We start from the raw sequence: 24,930 nt of genomic DNA, 5'->3' as shown, positions 1-24,930 counted from the left end.
GTGGTCTGGGGATGGTGGTGGGTTGATAGGGAATGTTGGATTTAATATCAAACTTCCTCTTAAAGTGCAGCTTTTGGATATTTTATGTGTCACTTTTTGCATGTCTTTGGTGAGTTTCTGTGGAGTGCCTTGTTTGCTACTCCAGGAAATATTTTTAGGTGTCCTGCTGTATTTTAATAATGCCAGGTTCTTTCAGAGATGCAACATTATGGCACATATACAAAAATGAGAGAATGCAGATGAATGAATTTTGAGTTAGTGTATGTCTGCTCTTCCTTAGAAATCCCACTTCTAGGACCCCAGCCTTTTGCCCCCCAAAGACTATATGGTTGTTTCTCTGATGAGAAATGCCCCTTGTAGCATGAAACCAAGAATGATTTGATGGTTTTTTTTTCCCCCCTCTTCATTTTGTAGCTCCATTACTTCGTAATCTTATTCCTTAAGGCACTATACATTAAATTATAATAATTTATAAATTAATAAATTAAAAGATACATGAGACAAGCCTCTGTGACAACTTTAACAAACAGCAGTGCTCCTCATGTGTTTAGTGCTTTGTATATTTAAAAGTATTTTCATATTCATCCTTGCATTTAACCTAATTATCTTCTATTCTTAAAAAAAAAAAAAACTACTCTATCTCAGAAATTTTTAGGATTAATGGTAGAAAGCCAGTCTATTAAAAAGCTTTCTGTTCAGGGACTTTTTTTTTTTTTTTTTTTTTTTTAGGACCAAATTTGTGACATATGGAAGTTCCCAGGCTAGGGGTTGAATTGGAGCTGCAGCTGCAGGACTACACCACAGCCACAGCAGAGCTTGAAGCAATGCCAGATCCTTAACCCACCAAGCTAGGACAGAGATCGAACCTGAATCCTCATGGATACTACTCGGGTTCATTACTAGTCTGATACTAGTTGGAAGCCACTAAGCCACAACGGGACCTCCTGTTTAGGGACTTTTCTTAATTCCTCAAAGAATGACTTAATGAGAGGGGCTGACGGTTAGTATTCTACTCTAGTTTATAGTTCTTTTTGTCATCTGAGTACTGAGTGTTACATATTTTTTAAAAAATGTATGGCACCCCTCACTCCTATATGTTTTATGTCTTGCACACCGCTTTCACTCACCTGTCTAGCCATTAACCTTTTTAAAAAAATAATGTAGTACCCTATAGGATATAATTTTTAAATGTCTCTTGAGAAAGCCTGGGACCTGATGCCATTACTTTCTACAAATAATTTTATTCTACAGCATGACTTTTCTACATGAATTCTTCACATTTTAAATGAGAAGGCTCAATAAAAATCTGCTTAGGAAAATTATTCAGACTTTCTGGAGATTTAGGTAGGCTTTTACTTATTTAAGCATATGCCTCTTCCCCCATAATCAAGCATCTAAATGGGTCTTAAACAGGAAGTATTGCCTGTTAGAAAGAATTTTATTTCTTGGTGAAAGACAAGAAGTCTTTTTAAAAAACCTCTAAATCTAATGACTAACATTTTTTATGGTGCATTACAGAATGCTTCCATTTGCATGACATCATTTGATTCCCCACAGCAATCATGTAATGGAGGCAATTCTGTTTTCTTCATTTTATGTGTAAGGTGCCGAGATTCTCAAAGTGGTGGCTGGTCAACACAGCTGGTAAATTGAGATCAGTGCTGGACCCAGGTCTTTGGACATCAAATCTTAGATGTTTCTTTATTCCACATGACCTCTTTTATAGGCTTGACTCTTGCTTTTTCTGGCCAATAAATGAGTAGATAACCAAGACAAGAATCAGATTATTACAGTTGTCAAGGGGGTTGGTCAAGACACTTCATTTCCATATCAGCTTAAGGAGGTTAAGTGATTCCTCCCAGGTCATTTTCTAATTAGTGGCAGGGCTGGGAGGAGAACCTTGACAATGACATCAAAGGCACGAATTACATGTGTCTTTTGAAACCACATGTCTTTTATCAAGTGCTGGAATATGTCTCACGGAAACTTGGGCTTCTTTGAACATAACTTGAATTAGGGCATTCTTGTGAGCTCTCTGAGAAGCCTCAGACCCAGTCCTTTCATCTCTGTGTCTAGCATTTTGTACATGCTCAGAAGTTCTTATTGGCTGTTGTAAAATGTTCATTTCTGATGCACAATTCTAAAGCAATACTACATTGTTTTCAGGGCTCTTAGTTTCTCCACAGCAGAGATAAATGCTCAAATTTGAATATTAGATCATTCAAAGAGGATCTGAACTTTGATTAGACATTGATTTAGGTTTTACCTTTTGTTCAGTTCCATATATCTGTTTGCGTGTGCAGAGTTTAAAGAGGAAAATTATCCAAATTATACTGTTATGTCTTTTTATCTTAAAAGTAGATTTTTAATACCATTACAATGCATATCATAATAACATGGTCATAGTTTGATCCATAGTTTTACCATTTTATCTTCGTTTGTTGTCTTCATATTTGCAGATTTATTCCATAGATGAAGATGAAAAGTTAGCCCCTAGCTTGGAAATTATCTTACCTCGTGATTTGGCAGATGGATTTGTGAATAATAAGCGAGAAAGCTACAGATTCAAGTAAGTTTTTTCCTCTTTATTCATTTCTGTTTTTCTATCAAACTAACTTTTATACTACATTAATATCCACTGTGAAATCATTGGCCCCATTTCTTGGGGGGAGAATGTAGTACAGTTCTCTATCTTATCTAAGGATAGAATTCAAGATGTCTTTTCTCTGCTGGGCCCAGAGTGAAAAAGAGGGTCTATTTCTGTATCCAGCAGGATATCCCAAGATCCCAGCCTTTCTTTTTTTTTTTTTTTTTTTTTGTCTTTTTGTCTTTTTAGGGCCACCCCCACCCCCCGGCCCCCAGCATATGGAGGTTCCCAGGCTAGGGGTCTAATTGGAGCTACAGCTGCCGGCCTACGCCACAGCCACAGCAATGCCAGATCCGAGCTGTGTCTGCAGCCTACACCACAGCTCATGGCAATGCCGGATCCTTGATCCTCTAAACGAGGCCAGGGATTGAACCCGCAACTTCATCGTTCCTAGTTGGATTCATTTCCGCTGCACCATGATGGGAACTCCCCAGCCTTTCTTTCCTGCATCTGTGTATCAAGTGTTACCTTTTTCCTACTTGGCCCACTGTAGTGTAGTACTTACAGGCAGTTCAATGCATGATGCATGACTAGCCTTTATTGAAGACAACTTAAGGAACAATCTGTGTGCTGTATAGGTGAGCTTTCTTCATAACACGTACATATGTACCCTCTATACCTGTACTGTGCAACGTACCAGCCACTAGCTACATGTAGCTCTGAAGCACTTGAAATGCAGCTGGTCTGAACTGAGATGTATAAGACACATCAAGGATTTTTGAAGGCTTCATATGAAGAAATATATGTATGTGTATATATACATATATATATATAAAATATCTCAAGAATTTTTCCATATTGGTTATATACTGCAATGATCAAATTTTGGATATACTGGGTTAAACTATATTATTAAAATTAATTTCACCTGTTTCATTTTACTTTTTCAAAAAATGTGGCTACTAGAAAATTTGTCTTTACTTATATACTCTTATTGATGGATTGCATTATATTCTCATGCACAGTGCTGAACTGTGTGCATGGTTCAGGTGGAAATACCCAAACAGCAATCTCCAGATTGTCGTCAGTGCCTTTGGTCTGAATCCTCTTGTAGTAGCCAGGCCTTGAATATGGCTGTTTCATACTGTCTTTATTCTCCAGTTTCAGATGATATCATTTCCTTTAATCCCTACTTTTGATTTCTAGAGAAATTTGAGCTCAAGTTAAACCCATATTTAATCTCTGGACCAAATTTAGGTGTTGGGTTTCTGGATCCTGCTGAGAGAACGCTAATTCCTCTCTTACATTTCTCTCTAGGCTGTTTTACATTGAATTTATTTATGTATTTGTTTATTTATTTATTTATATGGCTGCATCTGCTGCATGTGAAAGCTCCCAGGCCTTGCAGCATAGCTTGCAGCAATGCTGGATCCTTAACCCACTGAGAGAGGCCAGGGATCGAACCTGCACCCTCACAGGGACAATGCTGGGTCCTTAACCTGCTGAGCCACAGTGGGAACTCCTACATAGGCCTGGTTTTGAGACTATTTCTGTCCTTGCGCTTTGGATAAAGCCATCTCAGGTATTTTTTGTGTGTTTCTCTCTCTCGCTCTTTCTCTACTTTTTATTTCTCCTCCTGCTCCACCTACTCCTCATTATTATTCTTATTATTTTGTCTCATAAAGATTCTTTGGTCTTGACAACTCTGCCCTTAGTCTTGTATTTCTTTCCTCCACCTCCACCCCATCTTCTTCTTGGGTCTCCTCTTACAATGAGCATGAGCAGGAAGGTAGCACGTGGTTGCAGAGTGAGGTGGTCCTCACCTTGTCTTTTTGGCTCCTCATTGCCTTTCATTCTGTCCTTTAAGCAGCAAATACATGACTTGCTTTTTTGAACAGGGCCTTCTGTCACTGGTGGAAGCATGCGACATTCCTTAGGAGCTATGACTTAATAACTGGCTATTCTAGACCAGTCTCCACAAAGCTACACTTTGCTAAAACAGTTTATTCAACATGATTTTGGGTTTTTTTTTTAATTATTATTATATTTAGTTGGGTTTTTTTTTGTTTTTTGTTTTTTGCCTTTTAGGGCTGCACCTGTGGCATACGGAGATTCCGAGGCTAGGGGTCAAATCAGAGCTGTAGCTGCTGGCCTACACCACAGCCATAGCAACACAGGATCTGAGCCGCATCTGCAGTGTACACCACAGCTCATGGCAACGCCAGATCTTTAACCCACTGAGTGAGGCCAGGGATCAAACCTACAGCCTCATGGATGCTGGTCAGATTCGTCTGCTGCATCAAGAGGGAAACTCCTCAACATGATTCTGCTTGATTGCTAATGCTTCTTCATTGGCCATGTCTCTGTTGGCCCTTTCCAGAGTATTCTGTATATCATGTGGGTGTAAGTAGGGTGTATTTAAACATATGTTTATCGAAAAAGTGCTGTTTGGTTATTTTTAAATCTCAATTGTTCTTTCCACATCTCTGAATTAAAAATATTGTTTTAGTATTTTAAATGAAGAAATTACCAAATATTTCACTCTTCCATATGTTCAGAGAGAAACGTTTAAGCGTTTTAAAGACAGTTTTCTCCCAAGAACATTCCTGCGATCCGTAAATCTTCATTAACCATCCACTGTGAGTGTTTCGGTGGCTAGGGCTATAGCGGGGAATACACCGCCGAGCTTCTGCACCAGGGTGCTGCTTATATTTTAGCGGGGGGAGGTGGGTGAGCAATGTGTCTGTGTCAGAAAGTGTGGAATGCTGTGGAGAAGAACAAGGCAAGGCAAGCGAAGAAGGCGTGATGGGAATAGGGGAAGCAAGGGGAGGGGTGGCTGCAGTATTTCACAGGGTCTTCAGAAAGGTGGCCATCTTAGCAAAAACTTGAGGGGTAAAGAAGCCAGACTTTCAGATATCTGAGGGATGGGAATTCCAGGCCGAGGATGTAGTAAGAGGGAAGTTTCTGGGATGGGAGAGTACCCGCAAGTTTGAAGAAAAGTGAGGTGTCTGTATGGCTGGAGGGGGCAGCAGAGTGGTCAGATCATATGGAGCTTTTCCCAAAGTGCCAAGGGAAGGCAGTGGAGGGTCGTGAGCAGGGGAATGGAGTAATTTCCTTATGTTTTAGCAGAGTCGTTCTTGCTAACATGTGCAGAATAGACTTAAGGGGCAGGGGAGACCAGGCAGGAAATTAGGGCAGCTTGAGTAGCTGCAAGTGGAAGTGTTGAGAAATAGTTGGGTTCTTGATGTGGTTTTTTTTGCTTTTTGTTTTTTTTGCTATTTTAGGGCCACCACACCTGTGGCATATGGAGGTTCCCAGGCTAGGGGTCTAATCAGAGCTATAGCTGCCGGCCTACACCACAGCCACAGCAGTGCTGGATCCTAAACCCACTAAGTGAGGCTAGGGATCGAACCCACATCCTCATGGATCCTAGTTGGGTTCGTTAACCACTGAGGAAGGGAACTCCCTGGATGTATTTTGAAGGTCAAAGCTGACCCAGTTTGCTGATGGGTTAGATGTAGATAGTAATGGAAAGAGAGAAGTCAAGGATATACTCTAGGGTTTGGAGTTGAACTTGTAAAAGAATGGAGTTGTCATTTACTGGGATGAGGAAAACCAGGAGGAACAGGTTCAGAATGGGAAGAGATCAGCATGTACCGAATTTGAAATGAAGTTTAGAAAAAGTCTCCACAACCTCCTAATCAATGAAAGAACCTGCTAGGAATCAGGAAACCTAAGTTATGTCTCAAGGCACATTATAAATTTGCTCCAGGGCCATGAGTAAATTTCTGTATCTCTCTGGGCCTCGGTATCTTCCTCTGTAAAGGATTGGATTGAACTTAAACTCTATCATCATTCTATTTTGCTCTTCAGTGGTTTTCAGAAGATTGCTGATCGTAATGACTTTTCAGATTCCTCTGCAACTACATTCTATAAAATAAAATGTTTGGGGTAATAATATTTGATGTTTCATGCACATTTTGTGATTTATTGAAAGTCCTTCCATCTTTGGTTGACATGGTGGTAGATGTCATGCCTCTTTCTTCAAGAAGTGGGGTTAGGATTGACTGATTCATTTGCTCAGTCATCATCAACTGGGTAAAAGAAGCAAAATAGCCTTGACGTCATCATCCAGAGGCACAGCTGGGTCTATGCGCAGACATCACAGTGAAGAGCACTTGAGTGGCTTCGTCATTTCAACCTTCGTATCTGAAGCCCTCATGCACCTGTAGAATTCTGACGCATGTTCTGGGCATACTCAGTAAATATTGCTAAAATACAGTCTTGCCTTCTTAATGAGTACCCCGAGTGCCTTACAATCTCTCTTTGTGTAGTTTCACTATTTGCTTCTTCAAAAGGGTGGCTGATATGCCATAGGAATCTTTTGAGATGAATGTTGATCAAAGACCATGAATTTCATTCCATTTTATGTTTCCAGCCCAGCTACAGACATCCTTCTGACCTCCTCAGTAGTAAAAAAAAATACCCTGCATTTCACATAGTCTCTACTTTATTGAAGATGTGCCCAGTGGATTGGTGGGGGCAGACACATACACCAAAGTTTCCCGAGCCACTTTGAAAGCTGCTCCGGACATGTGTGTTTCAAAGGTTTTGCTTGAAAGTCCACCCCTCCCAATTTTTATTTTGAAAATTTTTAAATGTGTAGAAGAGGTAGAGGAATTGTGCAATCAGATGTTGTCCTCTACCCTTTGTGGGAGACTCACCGACTGTTAATGTTTTGTCCCATATGCCTGTGTTCTCTCTCTCTCACCCTTCTCCTCCTCACCCTCTCCTCCTCCCTGTTAATCTTGCTTCTGGTCTCTTTCTTCATGATTTTTTAGTGGGGACCATTCTCGCTGGTAGCAAGTTAATACCCTGTGTAAGGACAGGCTGTGAGTCTCTCCCAGGCATTCCACCTGTGCCATTGCAAGGAGGCTGAATGGACATTCCAGCTCCCCAGGCCCCCAGCCCTGCTGGTCTGATCAGGATTTCCTTTGCAAGACAGGCCTACCTCAATTTTCTGCTTGGCTTTTGACTCATGACCAACAGAATGGAATAGACTATCCTAAAATTAAGTAGCTGATGCTAGGATGCAATATCTAATTAATGGAAAGCCAACTTCAGAGCAAAACTTTATAACCACATTCAAGAATCACACATTTCACAGCTGCGTACTTTTCTTACAGGTCAGACATCAGAAGTTCTTTGGCTGTTTACATCCCGTTCTTGGATTTCCATCTCATGCACTTCTCTAGATTTGAATTTGATGCCAGTTGCAGACACTGTCCCTCTTGAGAGCTAAAAAACACACAGTTTATTATTTGGTTCAAAGCTGCTGCAGTTTTTCAGAGGGATTTATTGTGCAGATCTTGTCAAAGCAATACTGTTTACCACCATTTGTATACGGGGGTACAAGAGCACAGTGTGTTTGGGCTACAGGGCAAACATTGTGTTAGGTTAGGTAAGCCCAATGATGTAAATATGGGGTAATTTTCAAAGCTTCTAGGGGGAAAATGTGTTCATCCAGTAGTGTTTGAAGGCTCAGCTTTTAAATAATTACTGTTTTCACATTTGCAGATTTCAAAGGATTTTTGATCAGGATGCAAAGCAAGAGACCATTTTTGAAAACATTGCCAAACCAGTTGCTGAGAGGTAGGGTTTCCTATATATATACATTTTTTTTGTTGTTGTTGTTGTTCCATGAGTCAATGGCTTTCATCTTGCCTTCAATTCTCAGATAATTGTGTTAACGTACTTCAGTTATATACCCAGTTATATACCCAGGCTGTAGGGCATGTGATGATGGTAGCATTAGCACCTTCTATGCTTACAGCTTGTTTGTTTTGGGTTTAGATTCTGAGCCTCAGAACAAACCAGTGAGGTAGACAGAATAGCTTTTATTACTCCCATTCTGAAAGATAGGTAAATCTCTGAGGACTGGAGAGATTAAATCTCCTATCTCGGGGTTGGTGGCTGGTGGTGGCAGAGTCTTATTTGGTTGTCTAGCTATTAAGTCTAGTGCTATTTCTCTAGTACGGTGTTTTGGCCATGTGGTTAGATGGAGGCAGGGCTGGGTGTGGGGGACCCCGCCTCAGTGTAATAACTCTGTTTCTTAGCTTAGGCCCCTCTTGTTTCCGTATACCCAGGTCGTCCCAGGCTGCTAACTACTAGAACCAGACTCACATGAGAATACATAAATTTAAATAAAGCAGAGTTCCGTTTAATTCCTGTATATCGGCAAAGTCCCTCGGCACTGGACTCTCAAGCCCTTAGCTAAGCACACACTCCTTTTGTAGGGAGTCCATATGGGAAACTACTACTAATAAGGTTGTTTTCGGATCCTGAATTCCTTTGGATGATTTTAATGACCTGATTTTCCCCAGATATATCTATCTTTATGACTAAAATGGAAAATTTATCTGCTGAATCAACCTGTTCTCCAAGTCCACTGATCAGTACACCTTCAACCACAACATTGCCGAAAACACACTGACGCATATCATCCCTTTCAAACGCCTGTCTCAAAAATCCTGCTCAAACCATGCCCTTCTCTCTTTTTTTCAAAACACTTTTATTGAGATATAATTGGTACATGGCATTGTATAAGTTTAAGATGGTATGTATTGATTTGATACACTTATGAGTTGCATTGTGACTATAATTGATTATCACCATAGTATGAGCTACCACCTCTGGCTTGTCATATAGTTAGTTTCTTTTTTATGGTAAGAACGTTTAAGATCTGCTCTCTTAGTCCTATTCAGATATATGGTACATGTTATTATAAGCTCTATTGGCTGCAGTTACCACGCTGTCCATTAGTTCCCTAAATCTGCTAAACAGGCCATTCTCTTTTTATCCAATCTTCCATCACAATGGGTAAAATATAATTGAGTAGGCTGAAGCTATTTTAGTTGTAGTCACAATCCAATAGCTTTTTTTTTTTTTTTTTTTTTTTTTTTTTTTCTCTTTTTGCCTTTTCTAGGGCCACTCCCATGGCATATGGAGGTTCCCAGGCTAGGGGTCTAATCGGAGCTGTAGCCACCGGCCTACACCAGAGCCACAGCAACATGGGATCTGAGCCGAGTCTGCAACCTGCACCGCAGCTCACGGCAATGCCAGATCCTTAACCCACTGAGCAAGGCCAGGGATCGAACCCGCAACCTCATGGTTCCTAGTCAGATTCGTTAACCACTGAACTATGTCGGGAACTCCTTCCAATAGCATCTCTTTAGACTAAATTCAGATCTCTTAGATTGGATGTCACACATTTCTCAAATTCTCTCCTTTTTTTAGTAGTGTTTTGGGTTATGCTGTTTTTCGTGTAGCTCATCTCACATGTTTTGACTTGAGACTTGCTCAAGTCGGTCAGCGAGAGAAACCTTAGTTTCATGGATGTTGTTTTTTCCTGCCATTACCCACCACCTCACCCATCCTGAGCCCACTTCACCCTCAGCTCTTGCTGTGCCCTCTGCCTGGAATTCTCTCCCTTCAGGAATCTGCATAGTTGCTTCCTCAGCTCTTTGGAAGTCTCTTCATGTCTCCTCTTCTCTGCAGTGCCTTCCGTTATTAGTACCTGATTTGAAACTGCATTCTCTGTGACCCTCCCCTATTTTATTTTATTTGTTTTAGCACCTATCACCATCTGACATGCTATATAGTGTACTTACTAGTTTGTGTGTGTGTGTCTACTTTCTACTAGAACGAAAAACTCCATGAAGGCTGGGGATTTCTTTGTTTTGTTCACTGACGTGATAGAGATACCCAACCTGATGATGACAAGATTTCCGAAATGACAGGCAACAGCATTTTGATCCGAGATGCTCAAGTTGGCCCCCGGGGAATCATTTCCTTCCTCAATAGGAAACATTCCTCTTTGTCCTCTTTAATACTTTTCTTCTGATATTTTATATCAGTGAGTCTATTGATAGCCTAGGTAGGGTATTTTTTAATGTATTTGTGCATTCTGGTCTCTCAGCCACTTCAGTCTGAGAACCCTTACATGCAAGCTCAAGGGTCATCATGTTGCTAATTTCTTTGCTAATTAAGAAATTAGTTTCCTTTCCTCCAACTTATTTATTCTTTGCTTCTGGAACTAATAGATCCAGAGCTACCAGTTCTGTCCTTCAAATATTCTAACTATCCATTCATGGTTCCCACCTCTTTGTCTTCGGTTCTGAGTTCTGAAAGAAGTCGTTAGCTCCATCTTCCAGGGTGGTAATTTGTTTTTCAGCCATGGGTATTCTCTATCACTTACCTCTTATATTTTTAATTTTTAAAAATTTAATTTTCATTTGTAGGAAATGAAAGAAGTCTATTCTTGTTTATTCATATGATAGCCTCCCTTTTCCTTCTGAAGAAAATTATTGTCATTTTTGGAAACACTGGCTTTTTTTTTTTTTTTGTCTTTTTAGGGCTGCACCCGTAGCATATGGAAATTCCCAGGCTAGGGGTTGAATCAGAGTTGCAGCTGCTGGCCTACACCACAGCCACAACAATGCCAGATCCAAGCCACATCTGCAGCCTACACCATAGCTCAGGGCAATGCAGGATTCTTAACCCACTGAGTGAGGCCAGGGATCAAACTTGCATCCTCGTGGATACTAGTTGGATTCATTACTGCTGAGCTATGATAGGAACTCCACGCCTTTTTAAAAAATATATGTATACTTTTCTTTATGTGAATGTTCTTCTACTGTTGAGTTTGATGCCTTTCTTTTCTGGTACAGATTTTCCTCAGATAGTTGGGGATTCTTAAAGGTGTGCTCACCTCTGTCATTTGAGAAGGGCCATTATCTTTTTGAGAATGCTGTTTCCATTCACTGTAGCTCCCTTACCGTCTGCGGGGAGGGCACAGTGTGGGCTGTGGGACGGTGTGCCCTCAGCCTGTCTTCTGGGTGTGAGAACATTCTTCCATCTTGGGTGTTGCTCCCCCGCCCCCCGCCGCCATGGGCTCTGGTCACTGTCACTAATCCAGGCTCCTACTCTGCAGGAAAGTGTTCTTCAACAGTGGATAGACAGATGGAGGCAGACTCATTTCCCTCTGATTCATCTGCAAAGGAGAGGGTTATTAAGCAAATTAATGCTGAGTTAAGAGCCTGGGGGAATCACTATTTTCATTGCCTTTAAATATGTCATATATAGTATGTTCACGCTTTATGTAAACTTGAATTGTGTGACTTTGAAATGGTAAAATACAAAATCTCAATAAAGTCTCACACACAACATTTGAAGTAATATTTATCCCCATACATTGAAACATATTTTTTTAAGAATTATATACTTTGGCAGGTCAGTCAATGGAAACGGTGCCACTTTAGATGTTAAACAGAAATGCCTGCTGTTTCTGGTGAGGATGAGTCTTTAGGAACCCATCCCAACATATTTCCAGCTTGTCTTTCAAGCTACTCTACTGGGTTAGCCCATCATAACTTAATTTTGCTTACTGTGTACAATTAAAGCTAAATACGATTCATTCTATTTCTTTCCAAAATTCTATAATTCAGGAATTTTAGTAATTTAGACTCATCCTACTTTATTCAAATCAATGATATGACTCCATGACTACAGAATTATGGGACAGGTGGTGAGAATCTATAAAGATTTAAATGTTATCATTGGACATTAATGAAAAGAATCTTTGTGGTTATTTATTATTTAGCACATTTCCACCAGGAAGTACATTCTGCCTCTCCTGGACTTTGATTTTTATGAAATATATCCTATGTTGTTTGGTAACAGATAAAAGCTGCCTTCTATAGTATTTATCTTGCTCATTGATTATGGAATAACTTTTTGTCAAGATAAAACTTAGTAGGTCCACAGATGTGTATCGGGTATGGTATTGCACCGTATAAAAGAGTCTGTAGCTTTATTTGATGCTTTATGCAATGCTGTGCCTCCTAGACTGGAATGCATTGACCTTGGAAGGATGTGGTGCTCTGTCAGGGGCTACCTCAAGCCACAAGCTAGACATATCGCTTCATCCTGGAATTTTACTCAAAGATTGAGGGAGAAAACTTTGAAATCTAGACTTTTTGAAGATTTTAATCACATGCTCTTGTAAATCTGCAGAATCCCAGTTTTCCAGCCAATCTTATGTTTGACCTGAAAGCTGGGGGTGCAGGAAGTTTATTTTAGGTCCAGTGAGTGCTTTTGGAAAAAAATTTGGAAACAGCGTTAGAAAAGAACATGGTTTAACCAAAATGAATAGGGTGCACACTCCCAGGAGGCCTGGCTATGACAAAGACATAGATCTCTGTGGGTGGCACCACCAGACAGCTTCAGCCTCGGCACTGCAGTAGGGCCAGCCAGGTTGGTTTCTGAAAAGCTATTGTGAACCATTGCTTTTCAACCTTGGATTTCATGAATGATGTACAATATCAAGTGCAGCCTTTCAGTTTATGCTAAGAAGAGGCTGAAGGAGAAGAAAGCCCCTAGGACTTGGGGAAGGATGTCAGAGCTTATCTGTCCACCGGTACTCTGGCTGGGTGGGAGGCCAGGGCTTGGTAGAGGGATTTTTCTGACAGGAGGGGCAGTCCCAGACCCCAGTAGGACAAGGGCCAAGCCCAGCAGGGCTCTCACATGTGCTGTAGGAAACAGGCTTTGCTGGATGATGCTATGGGTCCCATGGTTTGTCCAGTCTTGCTATGCAAGCAGAGAACAGATCCTGCAACCTCAAGACAAGACCTGGATGGAGGAGAAGGAGGGCCATTAGGAGAGGATTTAAAATAAATCCTGTAGGAGTTCCTGTCGTGGCTCAATGGTTAACAAATCTGACTAGGAACCATGAGGTTGCAGGTTTGATCCCTGGCCTTATTTGGTGGGTTGGGGATCCGGCATTGCCGTGAGCTGTGGTGTAGGTTGCAGACGCAGCTCAGATCTGGCATTGCTGTGGCTATGGCATAGGCTGGCAGCTACAGCTCCGATTAGACTCCTAGCCTGGGAATGTCCGTATGCTGCGGGAGTGGCCCTAGAAAAGACAAAAAGACAAAAAATAAAAAATAAAAAAATAAAATAAAATAAATCCTGGAGTTCCCTGGTGGCTCAGAGGGCTAAGGACCTGGCACTGTCACCGCCGTGACTAGGGTTTGATCCCTGGTCTGGGAACTTCTGCATGCTGCGGGTGCAGCCACCCTCCCCCCAGATGTGTTGGTCAATTACTCAGGTTATTCACCTCTATGTCCTCATGCTTCTGCCTTGTCTGGCTCAAGGGAAATTGGCATCAAGTAGAATAATCTAATTCTGGCCTCAGCCCTGTGGCAAACTCACTGTGTAACTCTGGGCCAGACCTGTCACTTCTGAACCAGTTCTCCCATCTGAGAGAGGAGATGCTAATAATACCGAGTTTACAAGGTTGTTTTGAGGATGAAAAGAAACAATGCATATGAATGTACTTTGTGTGCTTAAAGGCCTTGTTCAGTCTAAGTGTTGAAAAGTTAGAAATCTTTATTCTTTTTACCACTTTATGCCCAGTGATGTCTGGCTGCAGAGAAAGATGCAGTAGACACAGTTATCTCTATTTCTTTCACTAAGTATAACTAAAAACTCTGTATATGCAAAAGAAACAGAATAAGTCCCTGAAAGGTGGAGAGAAGAAGGTAGGGGACCTTGGGACCTACAGGAATGACACAGCAGTGAGTTCCCTGCATTTTTTTGGTTTTGGTTTGTTTTTTTGCTCATACATCCCAGACTGGATGCTGGAGAAACCGGTGACCCAGAAACACCAACAGACTCAAAGGTACCCCAAAAGTTCTGCTCTCTATGGCTAGAGGACCAGGAAAGGGGCAGCCCCATGAGATAGAAACTTGTAGGTGCTGATTGCCTTACTCCAGCCAAATACCATGGAAACATGGCCCCCTTCACCCAGACAACAAAGGCCTGGCTCTGACAAGGCAGCCCGTTCTCCTGCTGTCAGGGTGGTAACTGAGGAGGAGAGGGAGGACTTTCATCCCCACGTGGAGGTGACAGCTTCCCTCTCCCCTTCCCCAGGTTGTCAGTGGAAGTCTCATGGGCGTCCCAGAGTTCACCACCACCCAGCAGTAACAAGGCCTCCCCACCCTGCTGTGGTATCACTGAGCTTCGCAAGGTGCCCCTCCCTCTCCTGTCCAGGGAGTTGTCAGTTGAAGCCTAGGAGGAGCCCGAGGTTTCCCCTCCGTCCACAGGAATGAGGTCCTTCCACAGGTGTCAAGAGAGGCTGAGGGGAGAACAGCAATCCTTCGCCACATCCGGCAGGAGTGAGGTAACACCAGCAGCATACTGTCGGAAGAGGCCTGCTAAAACAGAAGCTTTAGATATGATCTAGAATGTGACAACTGATGCCCAAACTATCCAGGATATAGTTTAAAATTATGCATTAAATAAGAAATATCAAGAACTAGGAGAATATCAATTTCCATAAGGAGATAGAGTCAACAGGTGCTAATTCGTAGATAACACAGGTCTTCAAATGATCTGACAAAGATTTTAAAGCAACCGTCATAAAAATGCTTCAGTGCGCAGTTATGAACATGTTTGAACCAAATAAAAAGATGTAAAGTCTTGGCAAAAAAAAAAAAAAAGAAGCTATAAAGAAGAACCAAATGGGAATTTGAGACTGCAGGGCACAATAGGTGAAATTGAAAATTTAGTGGATGGGCTCAACACAGAATGGAGAGTTTAGATGAAAGAATCAATTAATTTCAAAATGTAACAATAGAAATAGAAATTACCCAATATGGACAACAGAAAGAAAATAGACTGAAAAAAAAAAATTAATAGGCCCTCAGGGACCTGTGAGAACTACAGCAAAAGACCCAACATTCCTGTCACCCGAGTCCTGAGGGACGGGAGAAAAAGAGTATGGTTGAGAATGATTCAAGGAAATAATGACTGAAAATTCCCCAAATTTGGCAAAAGGCATAAATCTAAAACTTTATGAGTCCGAGAAAGCTCCAAACAGGATAAATTCAAAGAAATCCACTCATAAACAAATCTTAGTGTAACTTCAGAGAACTAAAGACAAAGAAAAAAAGCTGAAAACAATGAGAAAGAAATGACATCTCATCTACAGGGAAAACATACTTTAAATTATGGTGTATTTTTCATCAGAAGTCATAGAATCTAAAGTAGCAGAATATTCTCAAGTGCCGAAAGAAAAGAATTGTCGGCCCAGAATCCTATCCCCAGCACGATTAAACTTCAGGAAAAAGGGGGAAACTAAGAGAATTAGATGCCAACGTATCTACCTACCCTAAAAGAAGGGATAAAAGAAGTTCTTAAAAAGAAGGGAAATGGAGAAAGAATGAATCTTGGAACATTAGAACAGAAGAAGGAAAAAGAAAGAACAAAAGAATGTATTAGTAAAGTAAACTTTTCTTCCTCTCTTGAGTTTGAAAAATTATGTTTGATGAATCAACAAGCAAAGCATTGCCTGATGACAGCTATAAATAGGGGAGGGCGTAAGGGGATTTAAAGGGAAGTAAGGTTTCTATCGTTCATTCAAACTGGTATGTTAGTCGACCTCTTGTGGTGATGGAATAGTTCTGTATCTTGACTGTGGTCATGGTTACCCACGTGATAAAATGGCACAGAACTCTATGTGTGTGTTGTACCGATGTCGGTTTCCTCATCTTGATAACATGCTGTAATCACGCAGGAAATAACCATTGGGTGAAACTGACACTTCACACTTTCTGCAACTTCCTGTAAATGTTTAATTGTTCCCAAATAAAACATTAATATTCCTAGATACAAAAATTTTAGTGTCATTTGTGATGTTCTTCTATTCAGTGAATGCAGTAATCTGAAGGATTAGACTAGAACTTCTCCCCAGTGGGACGCCATCAAGCAAATTTCATTAGACATTCACCCAAACGTGCCTGCCAGTAAACATTTTACTTGTCTCATCATTGGCTTTCAAAGAGAAAACACTAGCCAACCACCAAATTGTGCAAAAACCTGTTGGCTCCCACAGATCTGTTCAACTTCAGGCCACAATTTCACCTCACCAGATGCCTGTTTATAAACACGTCCCTGTACTCAGCTCCTCTTCCTGCTACACTGAATTTCCTTCTAACATTACGTTTATGGCTTTTGTGATTTTACTAGTATTCTTAGCGTTTTAGCCCTCTTTTAACTTACACTTTCAACTGAAGACACGGCTTTGTGTTTAAACACCGGAATACATCCACTTAAGACTATGGAATTATATAAAGTCATGACCTTGAGGTGCTCCAGCAAGGTCTTAACAAGGAAAGGGATGATAATGCCACTCCACCCACAGCTAGTGAACATGGGGGGAGCAGCCGCAGTCCACCAGACAAGCACAGATTGTCCTAAGGATGCACTTTTAAAATATGGCTTTTATTATTGTAGGTAAACACATAAGCTAAATCTGAATGTCTCTTCTTAAGAATGACCAGTCCAGACATGGCAGGATACCACCATTTCTGCAATGATAACTACAAGTTAAAACTATTTGTCATTCATTTGATAAAATACTTCTGAAAAAAATGGCATGAGACTTGTATGGAGCAATTTGATTGTGGGGACTCTGAGTTCTCTGACAGAACATATACATGTGACGAAAATCGCTGGGTCAGCGGTAAAATTAAAAGCCTCTGGCCTGTGTGTCAGAGATGCCCTCATGCAGCCATGTGACTCCCTTGCTAGAAGATTCTTGCCTGAGGCTGCCACCCCACCCCCCTCAAGCAGATCCTGAGGCTGGGATTTGAGTGAAAGTCGTTTACTTGGGAGGTGAGCCCAGGAAGCACAGTAGGGCTGGGAAACATGAGGCAGGGAGGGAAAGGAAGCTGCTTGTGGGTACATTCAAGGGCAGTTACCATCGTGATCCACTGGGGCTCAGTCCCCCCCGGCATTCTCTAGGGGACTGCGAGGGGCAGGCCTCAGAGTGGTCCCACCCAGGGGCTAGAAGTTGACCTCCCGTCCAGCGTCCAGCGCCCATTGTCCATTGTCCATCACAGGTTGGAGGGCTGCCTCCAGGCTGTTAACACCTTGGCTACTTCCAGCCTGGCCTGTAGGAGAATTAAAGGAGCACCTTAGGCAGGGCAGGTGTGTGGGCCTTGAGACGCCATTGGTGTGAAATGCAGCAGCGGGTCTCGAGTAGATGGGGGGCGGAAATGCTGCTGACTTCCGCAGGGCACCCCCATTTCTGCTCTTTGTACCTGAATGCTTCTGGGCTGCGCTCCCCAGCAATTGCCTGACAGAGAAGCAGATTGAAACAAAATCCAAAAGAAAGCCCGCAAGCCGCTATCATTTGTATCTACCTTGTATGTGAGATTTTAGGTGTTTGTGGGGTCTTAAAAAAGTGGGGCACCAGAGTGGAGCCGAGAAGGTACCTGCCTACTCAGGAGTGTGGACGAGAGCCCCCCTCGTTTCCTGCCCGCCCTCTGCCGTTGGCCTGCCCAGCACCACTCTGCCCGCTAATCCTCCAGGCGGGTGGAAACTGTCACTTGTTGACGGTAATTTAAAACCCAGAATTGCTGTTCCTCCCACATGTCAAGTGTGTTCCCCTCAGACCTCTGCACTTGCTGTGTTTTTCCCTCTGCCCAGAACCCTCCTCGCCCAGGTTTGCCCCTGGCTTGTCCCTTCCTGGCCTCCAGGTCTCTGCTCAAATGTCTTCTCCGCGAGACATTCCCTGACCCCTGGGTGAGAAAGGACGCTTTGTACTGTGCTCTATTTTTCTTTATAGCAGGTCCCTCCAACTAACATACCACATGTGGTATTTACTTGTTAAATCTGTTTATTGCCTGCCTCCGCCCACTCAGATGTAAACCTGTAAAGGCGAGGGCTCTGTCCTTGTTCGCTGCTGGACCCCCGCTCCTAGAGCAGTGGGAGGATGCGTCCGGGCTACTCCATGACCATGTGCTGAATGACAGTAGAGGGTTCTGCTTTGGGAGCTGAAGGCTTCCCTTTCTTGCTGAATGCAGAGCAATGAGTTCTATTTCTCAAAATAAGGAGTTTTACCTTTGGTTCCCTCCTGAGCTATTTTTTGGACCGAGGCCTTTTCAGTGAATCGAAGGTAAAACAACAGAAAGCTGCTTCTGCTTTTTTATCTAGTCTGATGGTTCTCAAAGGGTGGTCCCTGGACCAGCCGCATCACTCTCACCCAGGAACTTGTGAGAAATGCACATTCTCGGGCCTCACCCAGACCTACTGAATCTGAGCACCCTGCGGTTTAGCAAGCCCTCTAAGTGATGCCAATGCTCTAAACTAGAATGAAAGTTTGAGATTCTCTGATCTTGGCACAGAGCTTAATACAGGTTGGGAGGGGTGGGGGTGGGTGTAGGGACAGCTGGTACTCATAGCGTTTTAATATCTTTCCCAGATGTCTGAGATGTACTCTACACAACTTTACAATTCTGAAATTAGTGTTTGTTTGTTTATACTTTACATACCACTCATTTATAAATTAAATCCAAGCACCTTCCCCTAATGCTAGGGCAGGCTTCCTAGGCATTGAAACCCATGTGGTAACACAGGGCCCCATGTTCAGAAGGAGACCAATCTTGTTTTTCTGTTGTTGTTGTTTGGGCTTTTTTTTTTTTTTTTTTTTTTTTTTTGTCTTTTTAGACACCTGTGGCATAATGAAATTCCCAGGCTGGAGGTCAAATAGGAGCTTCAGCTGCTGGCCTGCACCACAGCCACAGCAGTGTAGGACCCGAGCCGTGCCTGTGACCCACACCACAGCTCACTGCAACGCTGGATCCTTAACCCACGGAGTGAGGCCAGGGATCAAACCTGCATCCTCGTGGATATTAATCGGGTTCATTATTGCTGAGCCACAACCAGAACTCCCCTGTCTTGGTTTAATACTCTGTTGTTAACACTTTTAGGAAGATTAAAAAGTAGCAGAGACATCAGAAACTATTTGGATTAAATTAGGTGGTTAATTCGCTATGATTACTTTTCAGGAATTTAATAATTCTCCCTAAAGAAATATCTTGGTGGACTGTATAACACATTGATTAAGACCATGGGCTTTGGAGCCATACAAGCTTGGTTTAGCTCTCAACTTTAATACTTAATAACTGTGTGGCTTTGGGCAAGTTACCTATTGCTCTGTGTCTCAGCTTTTAACATGTAAATGGCAGAAGTGGTACAGTCATAACGACTTTGTTTATCGTGATGATCAAATGAACCAGGCATGAAAACTATATGCCCCAGTACATAATATGTGCTCAACAACTATTAGCTATCATTCATTTTTGGCTCCTCATCAACATTTTTATAGAAAAAGATTTTTCGTTCCAATTCAGGATCTTACCAAGTTATGAATTTTTTTCCTTTATGGATTTTTCCCCCCTTGACTGTTTTTAGATTTGGTTTCTCCTGAGGCACGTGTTTACAGTTTTGCCACAGATCTTGATTTCAGGATTGGAGGATGGATTTACAGATGATCCAAAGACTTTTCTAGTTATGACTATTCACCTTCGTATCTTCCCAAAGAATGACATACAAAGAAAGCAAACAGAATGCAAAGTTTTCTGGAAAATCCTTCCTACACAAATGTGTAGTGATTGATGACAATTGGCAAGACTTTTACGATAGTTATTTGAATTTATAATCGACTGTGGCAAAAAAAAGCACAACCGTAGTTAAAATATGTTGTTTAAATTGTTGGGGAAAATAGAGCAGTAAATTTATCTCATGCTTTATCACTTGCAGATCTAAATAGCTTCTTCATTTGGAAGTTGCTTTACTTGGAGCAGAGCTCTTCCAGCTGAATTTCTGTCATTCTCAGTGAATTTGGCCTTTCCTATTTTTGGCCATGTGGTTTTGGTCAGATTTTTAGTGTATTTCTGGCTAAATAACATGATCAAATTTACTTATTGTTATAACAGTAAATGCATTTCATTTTATAGACAGATTTGCCAATCTTATAGCACTTTCACATGTATTATCTCACTTAATTTTTACCATAACCCTGTGGGTAGATAGGTGTTATTCCCATTTTAGGCAAGAAAACCAGGACTCGGAGCGTTTAATCGACTTCTGCAGGGTCACACGGCAATTAGGCTGTGGAGCTCAGACTAGAACAGACCTTGTTTTCGTGTCCTTTGATCCTTGCACACAGCTGCGTTTATGTATTTCCTTCCATTTCAGAGATTGCCCTGCCTAAGTTCACCAGTGATGTTCCTGTCCCTGAGTCAGTGGACATCTCTTGGTCTTCATCCTATTTGACCTTCCAACAGCATTGGGAAGTGTGAACTCTTTCCTCCTGGTCCTTATAAATAGGAAAATTGAGATTTTTTTTTTTTTTTTTGTCTTGCTGAATTTTGGGCTTGGGGGAAGCTCTGAGAGACATGCTCCCTGTTACCTCCCACCTCCCTGGGAGAGTTGCTTCTGGTGTGCTCCAGACATCTACCATCTCTGTGTGGTTTTTTTAACCACCACATCCTCCTCCCTGGCTCTGTCAAATTTTCATGTTAATCCCAGTGACATTTCTTCTTCTTGCCCATTAAATGTCTTCATTCAGTGTAGGTGTTCTTGGAGGAAAACAGGTAGATTAGATAAGTTAAGCTAGCCTCATCACTCATTCAGCTGACGCTTATTGAGGGCGATCTGTATATTAGGCATCACAAATAAGTCCTAGCTTAGAGGAATTTTTGTTATAAAGAGAGGTCTGCATGTATACAGTGGAGTGTTGCTCAGCCAAGGAAAGGAACGGAATGATGCCATGCGTGGCATGGATGGACCTAGAGATGACCATGCTAGGTGAAGTGAGTCGGACAGAGAAAGATAAACGTCATGTGATGTCACTTCCATGTTTGGGTCTACTAGGTGATACAGGGGAACCTGTTTATAGGGTGGAGGCAGACTCACAGGTTCTGGGACCCAGCTTGTGGTTATCATGGGGGAAACTGTCGGTGGGGGGTGTGGGAGGAATTGGGAGGACAGGACGAGCATAGCGTATGCGCGCTACTGTGTGGCATGGATGGTTAATGGGGCCTGCTCTGTGGCACAGGAAATCTGCTTGGTAGTTTGTGGTAACCCATACAGGAAAAAAGAATGAATGTGTGTACATGTGTAGCTGATGCGCTTTGCTGTGCACCTGAGATTATTATAGCACTGTATGTCAACTATCTTCCAATAAAATTAAAAGTATATATATATGTATATATATGTGTGTGTGTGTATATATATATATGTATATATATATATATATAGAGAGAGAGAGAGAGAGAGAGAGAGAACTAAAAGAAAGCCTTTTAAGGCTTATTGATAGCACATGGGGGAAAATTATTTACCAGATTTAGACTAAGACTGATAGAATTCCAGGCACAGTGATACACTGAAATGAAAGATACCAAACTGTGCATCAGAAGACATTTTGAGCAGGGGTTTCCATGCCTGTCATCCTCCCAGATTCTGAGGAGGGAAAAGTCTCCCACCCATAATTTCCAGTGGAGGTGGTTGCAACCCTGTGACATTGTCCCCAGCAGCCATGGCTGATGGGGTCAGAAGAAGGGCAGTCAAGGGCAACAGTGTAGAGGCTGCCTGTGGCTTAGGAGGTGGATCTGGGGCTAACAGTGTTACCCAAGTAGAAATGAGCTGGGGCCACCTAAGCATCACCCTTGGAAGGATGAGCTGGGAAACTCTGGATAAAGCAGACTGCTGGCAGCAGGAGCAGAAGCTGAACAGGTGGAGGATGGAGGGATCACTGGGGATACAAGGGGATAACAGTTATGAGTCAGTGGAGGCGGGACCTAGACCAAGGTTTACAAGGGGAAGGTCTAGGGGATCTAGAGGCTTGGTGGCAATCTGCTTCCACATCCCCTCACATTCTTACAGTGACTTTCCTTTTCTTGGTTTTTTGTTCATTACAACCAAATGCGTTTAATTAAATTAGGATCACGTTTTAGAAGTAGACTTGATCTGCTTTGTTTATACCTAATGTTTGGCTGAATAAAGATGTAGGAATTACTTTTCCCCCAGTTTTGTTGAGGTATGATTGACTAGATAAATAGTATACATATTTAGATCATACAACATGATGTTTTTTAAAAATTACTTTTGAGTATATTTGATGTCCAAAAGCAAAATGAGAGTTGTGCAAATCAAGTTTAATGCTTGACTACCAGGAGTTTATTGAGTCTAGTTTCTCTGGTGTGAAATGCAAAACCTGTATTCTTCACTGGTGACTGTAAGTCTTTTTTTGGCCCCAGTCCCTTCAGTAGCCTTCGTATTTCATTCAGAGAAAAAGCCCAGCTCTTCCAAAAGGCCTGGAGGCAGCTCTGGCTTCTTGAACTTGGGCTATGCTGTGGCTCAGGGCTCTTCACTGAAAAGGGTCCCCTAATTGGTTTAATCCTCTGCCATTGCCATCTTGAAATTCTTAATAATTTTCTCTTTGAACTTGCATTTCATAATGGGACAAAGGAGTGTATTCACGAAGAGGGGCAATGCTGGAGCAGCAGCTGCACATGTGGTTGGGGGCCAGTAGCAGTTTGCACACATGCAGGGCCAGGTGGCTGGCGGCACCCAGGCCATTGCACTTGGCCAGCTGCACACCTGGGAACAGTCTGGGCGCTGCGGGAGGGGGCAGGTGTGCTGGGACTTGGACCTAAATAAGTGGGAGTGACCGCCATAGCATCAGCAGAAGTGGCCACAGGAGATGGTGAGGGCTTTCCAGGGGAGCAGCACCTGGACGGCCATGTGCTGGATTGTTTCTTGTGTCCTCAGAGCTGGTCCTGGCAACATCTGATATTTAACTCTGCAACCTGAGCACTGGGACAGGAACTGCTGGTGCTCAGGCTGCAAGTTTTATTAGGAAGTCATTACAAAATAAAAGCAGACATTGCAAGAAAGCATATCGGAGAGCTGTTAGAGTTCTTCAGAGAAGTGAGAATTTTCAGTTTTGAAAACTACTGCAACATTATAAAGAAAATATCTGGAAATAGAAATTAAATGTAAAGATCATACTCAACAGCAGAGAATATGCAGTAAATGAATATGTAGAAAAACAAATCAGCTTCAGATGAACCAATTAATGAAGAAGACAATTTTAAAATGAAAATTTCCCTTGTAATCATATAGATGCCGCGCTTGAATGCATTAACAGGTGTTTTGAGTTAGGTACAAATTGTAAAGCCACTCTCAGTTCTCTTGTTCAGCCTCCACAAGTTATAGGAGATGTCAGAGGAAACATTAAAATGCATTGTATATATTTGCATTTAAAATTAAATTCAAACTACTATGAAACTTATTTGTTTGAAGAGTTAAATCTTTTCAGAGAAATTGTTTTCTAAGATTCATCACCTTAAATTTTATATGAAGTAATTTATAGGAAGTTTATCTCAATGTCGTCACAGCCTGTGTGAATACAACTTCAGTACCGATTGCACTGGCAGAAAGAGCTTTCTCAAAATAAAAAAGTATTTGTGCATTACATCCCCATGACTTATTTCATAACTGGAAGTTTGTATCTTTTGACCACCTCTGCCCACCACAGTGACTCTAGTTATTAATACTGTATTGTATTTGAAAGTTATCACAAGAAGGAAAACTTTTGAAAGAAAAATTATCTGTGATCTTGCATTTGCTAAGAGGTTTCAGTTATATCAATTGAAAACAAAATTGCAAAAATATAAATTTTGATCTAATGAATGAATATGTAGAAAAACAAGTCAGGAAAATTTTATGATCAATCATGATTTATTAATAAAGTATTATTATTTGTGTTTATAAAATTATGACTCCAACATTCTGTTTCTTTGCAATTTGGAAGTTTATCATTACTCATTTAATATTATTGTTCATCTAATTATAGTAGTCGTTGTAAGTACTAAAATATTTTTAAGGGAAAAAGCTTTATATATTAATATCTTTTAGAACGCTTTTTCCTTTTTGAAGAGGGGCCCTGCATTTTCATTACGTATTTGGCTTTACAAATATTGTACTTAGCCCTACCAAAAAGGCCACCATGATCTGCTTCCTCCTCATAAACAAAGGGGCCCTTGCCTACGGCTTTAAATTTTCTTCTCATTTTCTCCCCTTTGCTCACTAAGCATCAGGTTTCAAAACTCCAGAAATCTTCAGAAATCTTCAGTACTAGAGCATTTGCCTTGGCTCTTTTCTCTGTCTAGAATATTCTTCCCCTAGATACCCACATAGCTCACACTGTCACCTTTTTTTTTGGCTTTTCTAGGGCCGCTCCCGTGGCATATGGAGGTTCCCAGGCCAGGGGTCAAATTGGAGCTGTAGCTGCCAGCCTACGCCAGAGCCAAGGCAACCTGGGATCCGAGGCGTGTCTGTGACCTGCACCACAGCTCATGGCAATGTGGATACTTAACCCTCTTAGCAAGGCCAGGGATCGAACGTGCAACCTCATGGTTCCTAGTTGG

At 41.8% G+C, this 24,930-nt stretch overlaps 2 protein-coding genes across 7 annotated transcripts in view; both read left to right on the top strand.

Moving 5' to 3' along the window:
- The window catches only part of MOCS1 (molybdenum cofactor synthesis 1), a 918,787-nt gene that overhangs the window by 227,717 nt on the left and 666,140 nt on the right, over positions 1 to 24,930 (top strand). The gene's annotated exons all lie outside the window — the stretch shown is intronic.
- KIF6 (kinesin family member 6) overlaps positions 1 to 24,930 on the top strand; it is a 357,515-nt gene that overhangs the window by 1,689 nt on the left and 330,896 nt on the right. For 5 of the 6 annotated variants that reach the window (XM_084968009.1, XM_003128378.7, XM_084968007.1 and 2 more), the window contains exons 2-3: positions 2,460 to 2,569; positions 8,165 to 8,239. Coding sequence is in view for 4 of the 6 variants with exons in the window: in XM_003128378.7 (XP_003128426.5) it covers positions 2,460 to 2,569; positions 8,165 to 8,239 (185 nt within the window). In the remaining 2 variants the exon portion in view is untranslated. The remainder of the gene's footprint in view (positions 1 to 2,459; positions 2,570 to 8,164; positions 8,240 to 24,930) is intronic. The other variant, XM_084968006.1, reaches the window with a different exon arrangement.

Source organism: Sus scrofa, chromosome 7, assembly GCF_054392235.1.
Source record: "Sus scrofa isolate SSC_HxYL_T2T_F1_AM1 chromosome 7, Sscrofa_HxYL_maternal_Yorkshire_Landrace_v2.0, whole genome shotgun sequence".
Taxonomy (NCBI): Eukaryota; Metazoa; Chordata; class Mammalia; order Artiodactyla; family Suidae; genus Sus; species Sus scrofa.
This window is presented reverse-complemented; position numbering and strand designations above follow the sequence as displayed.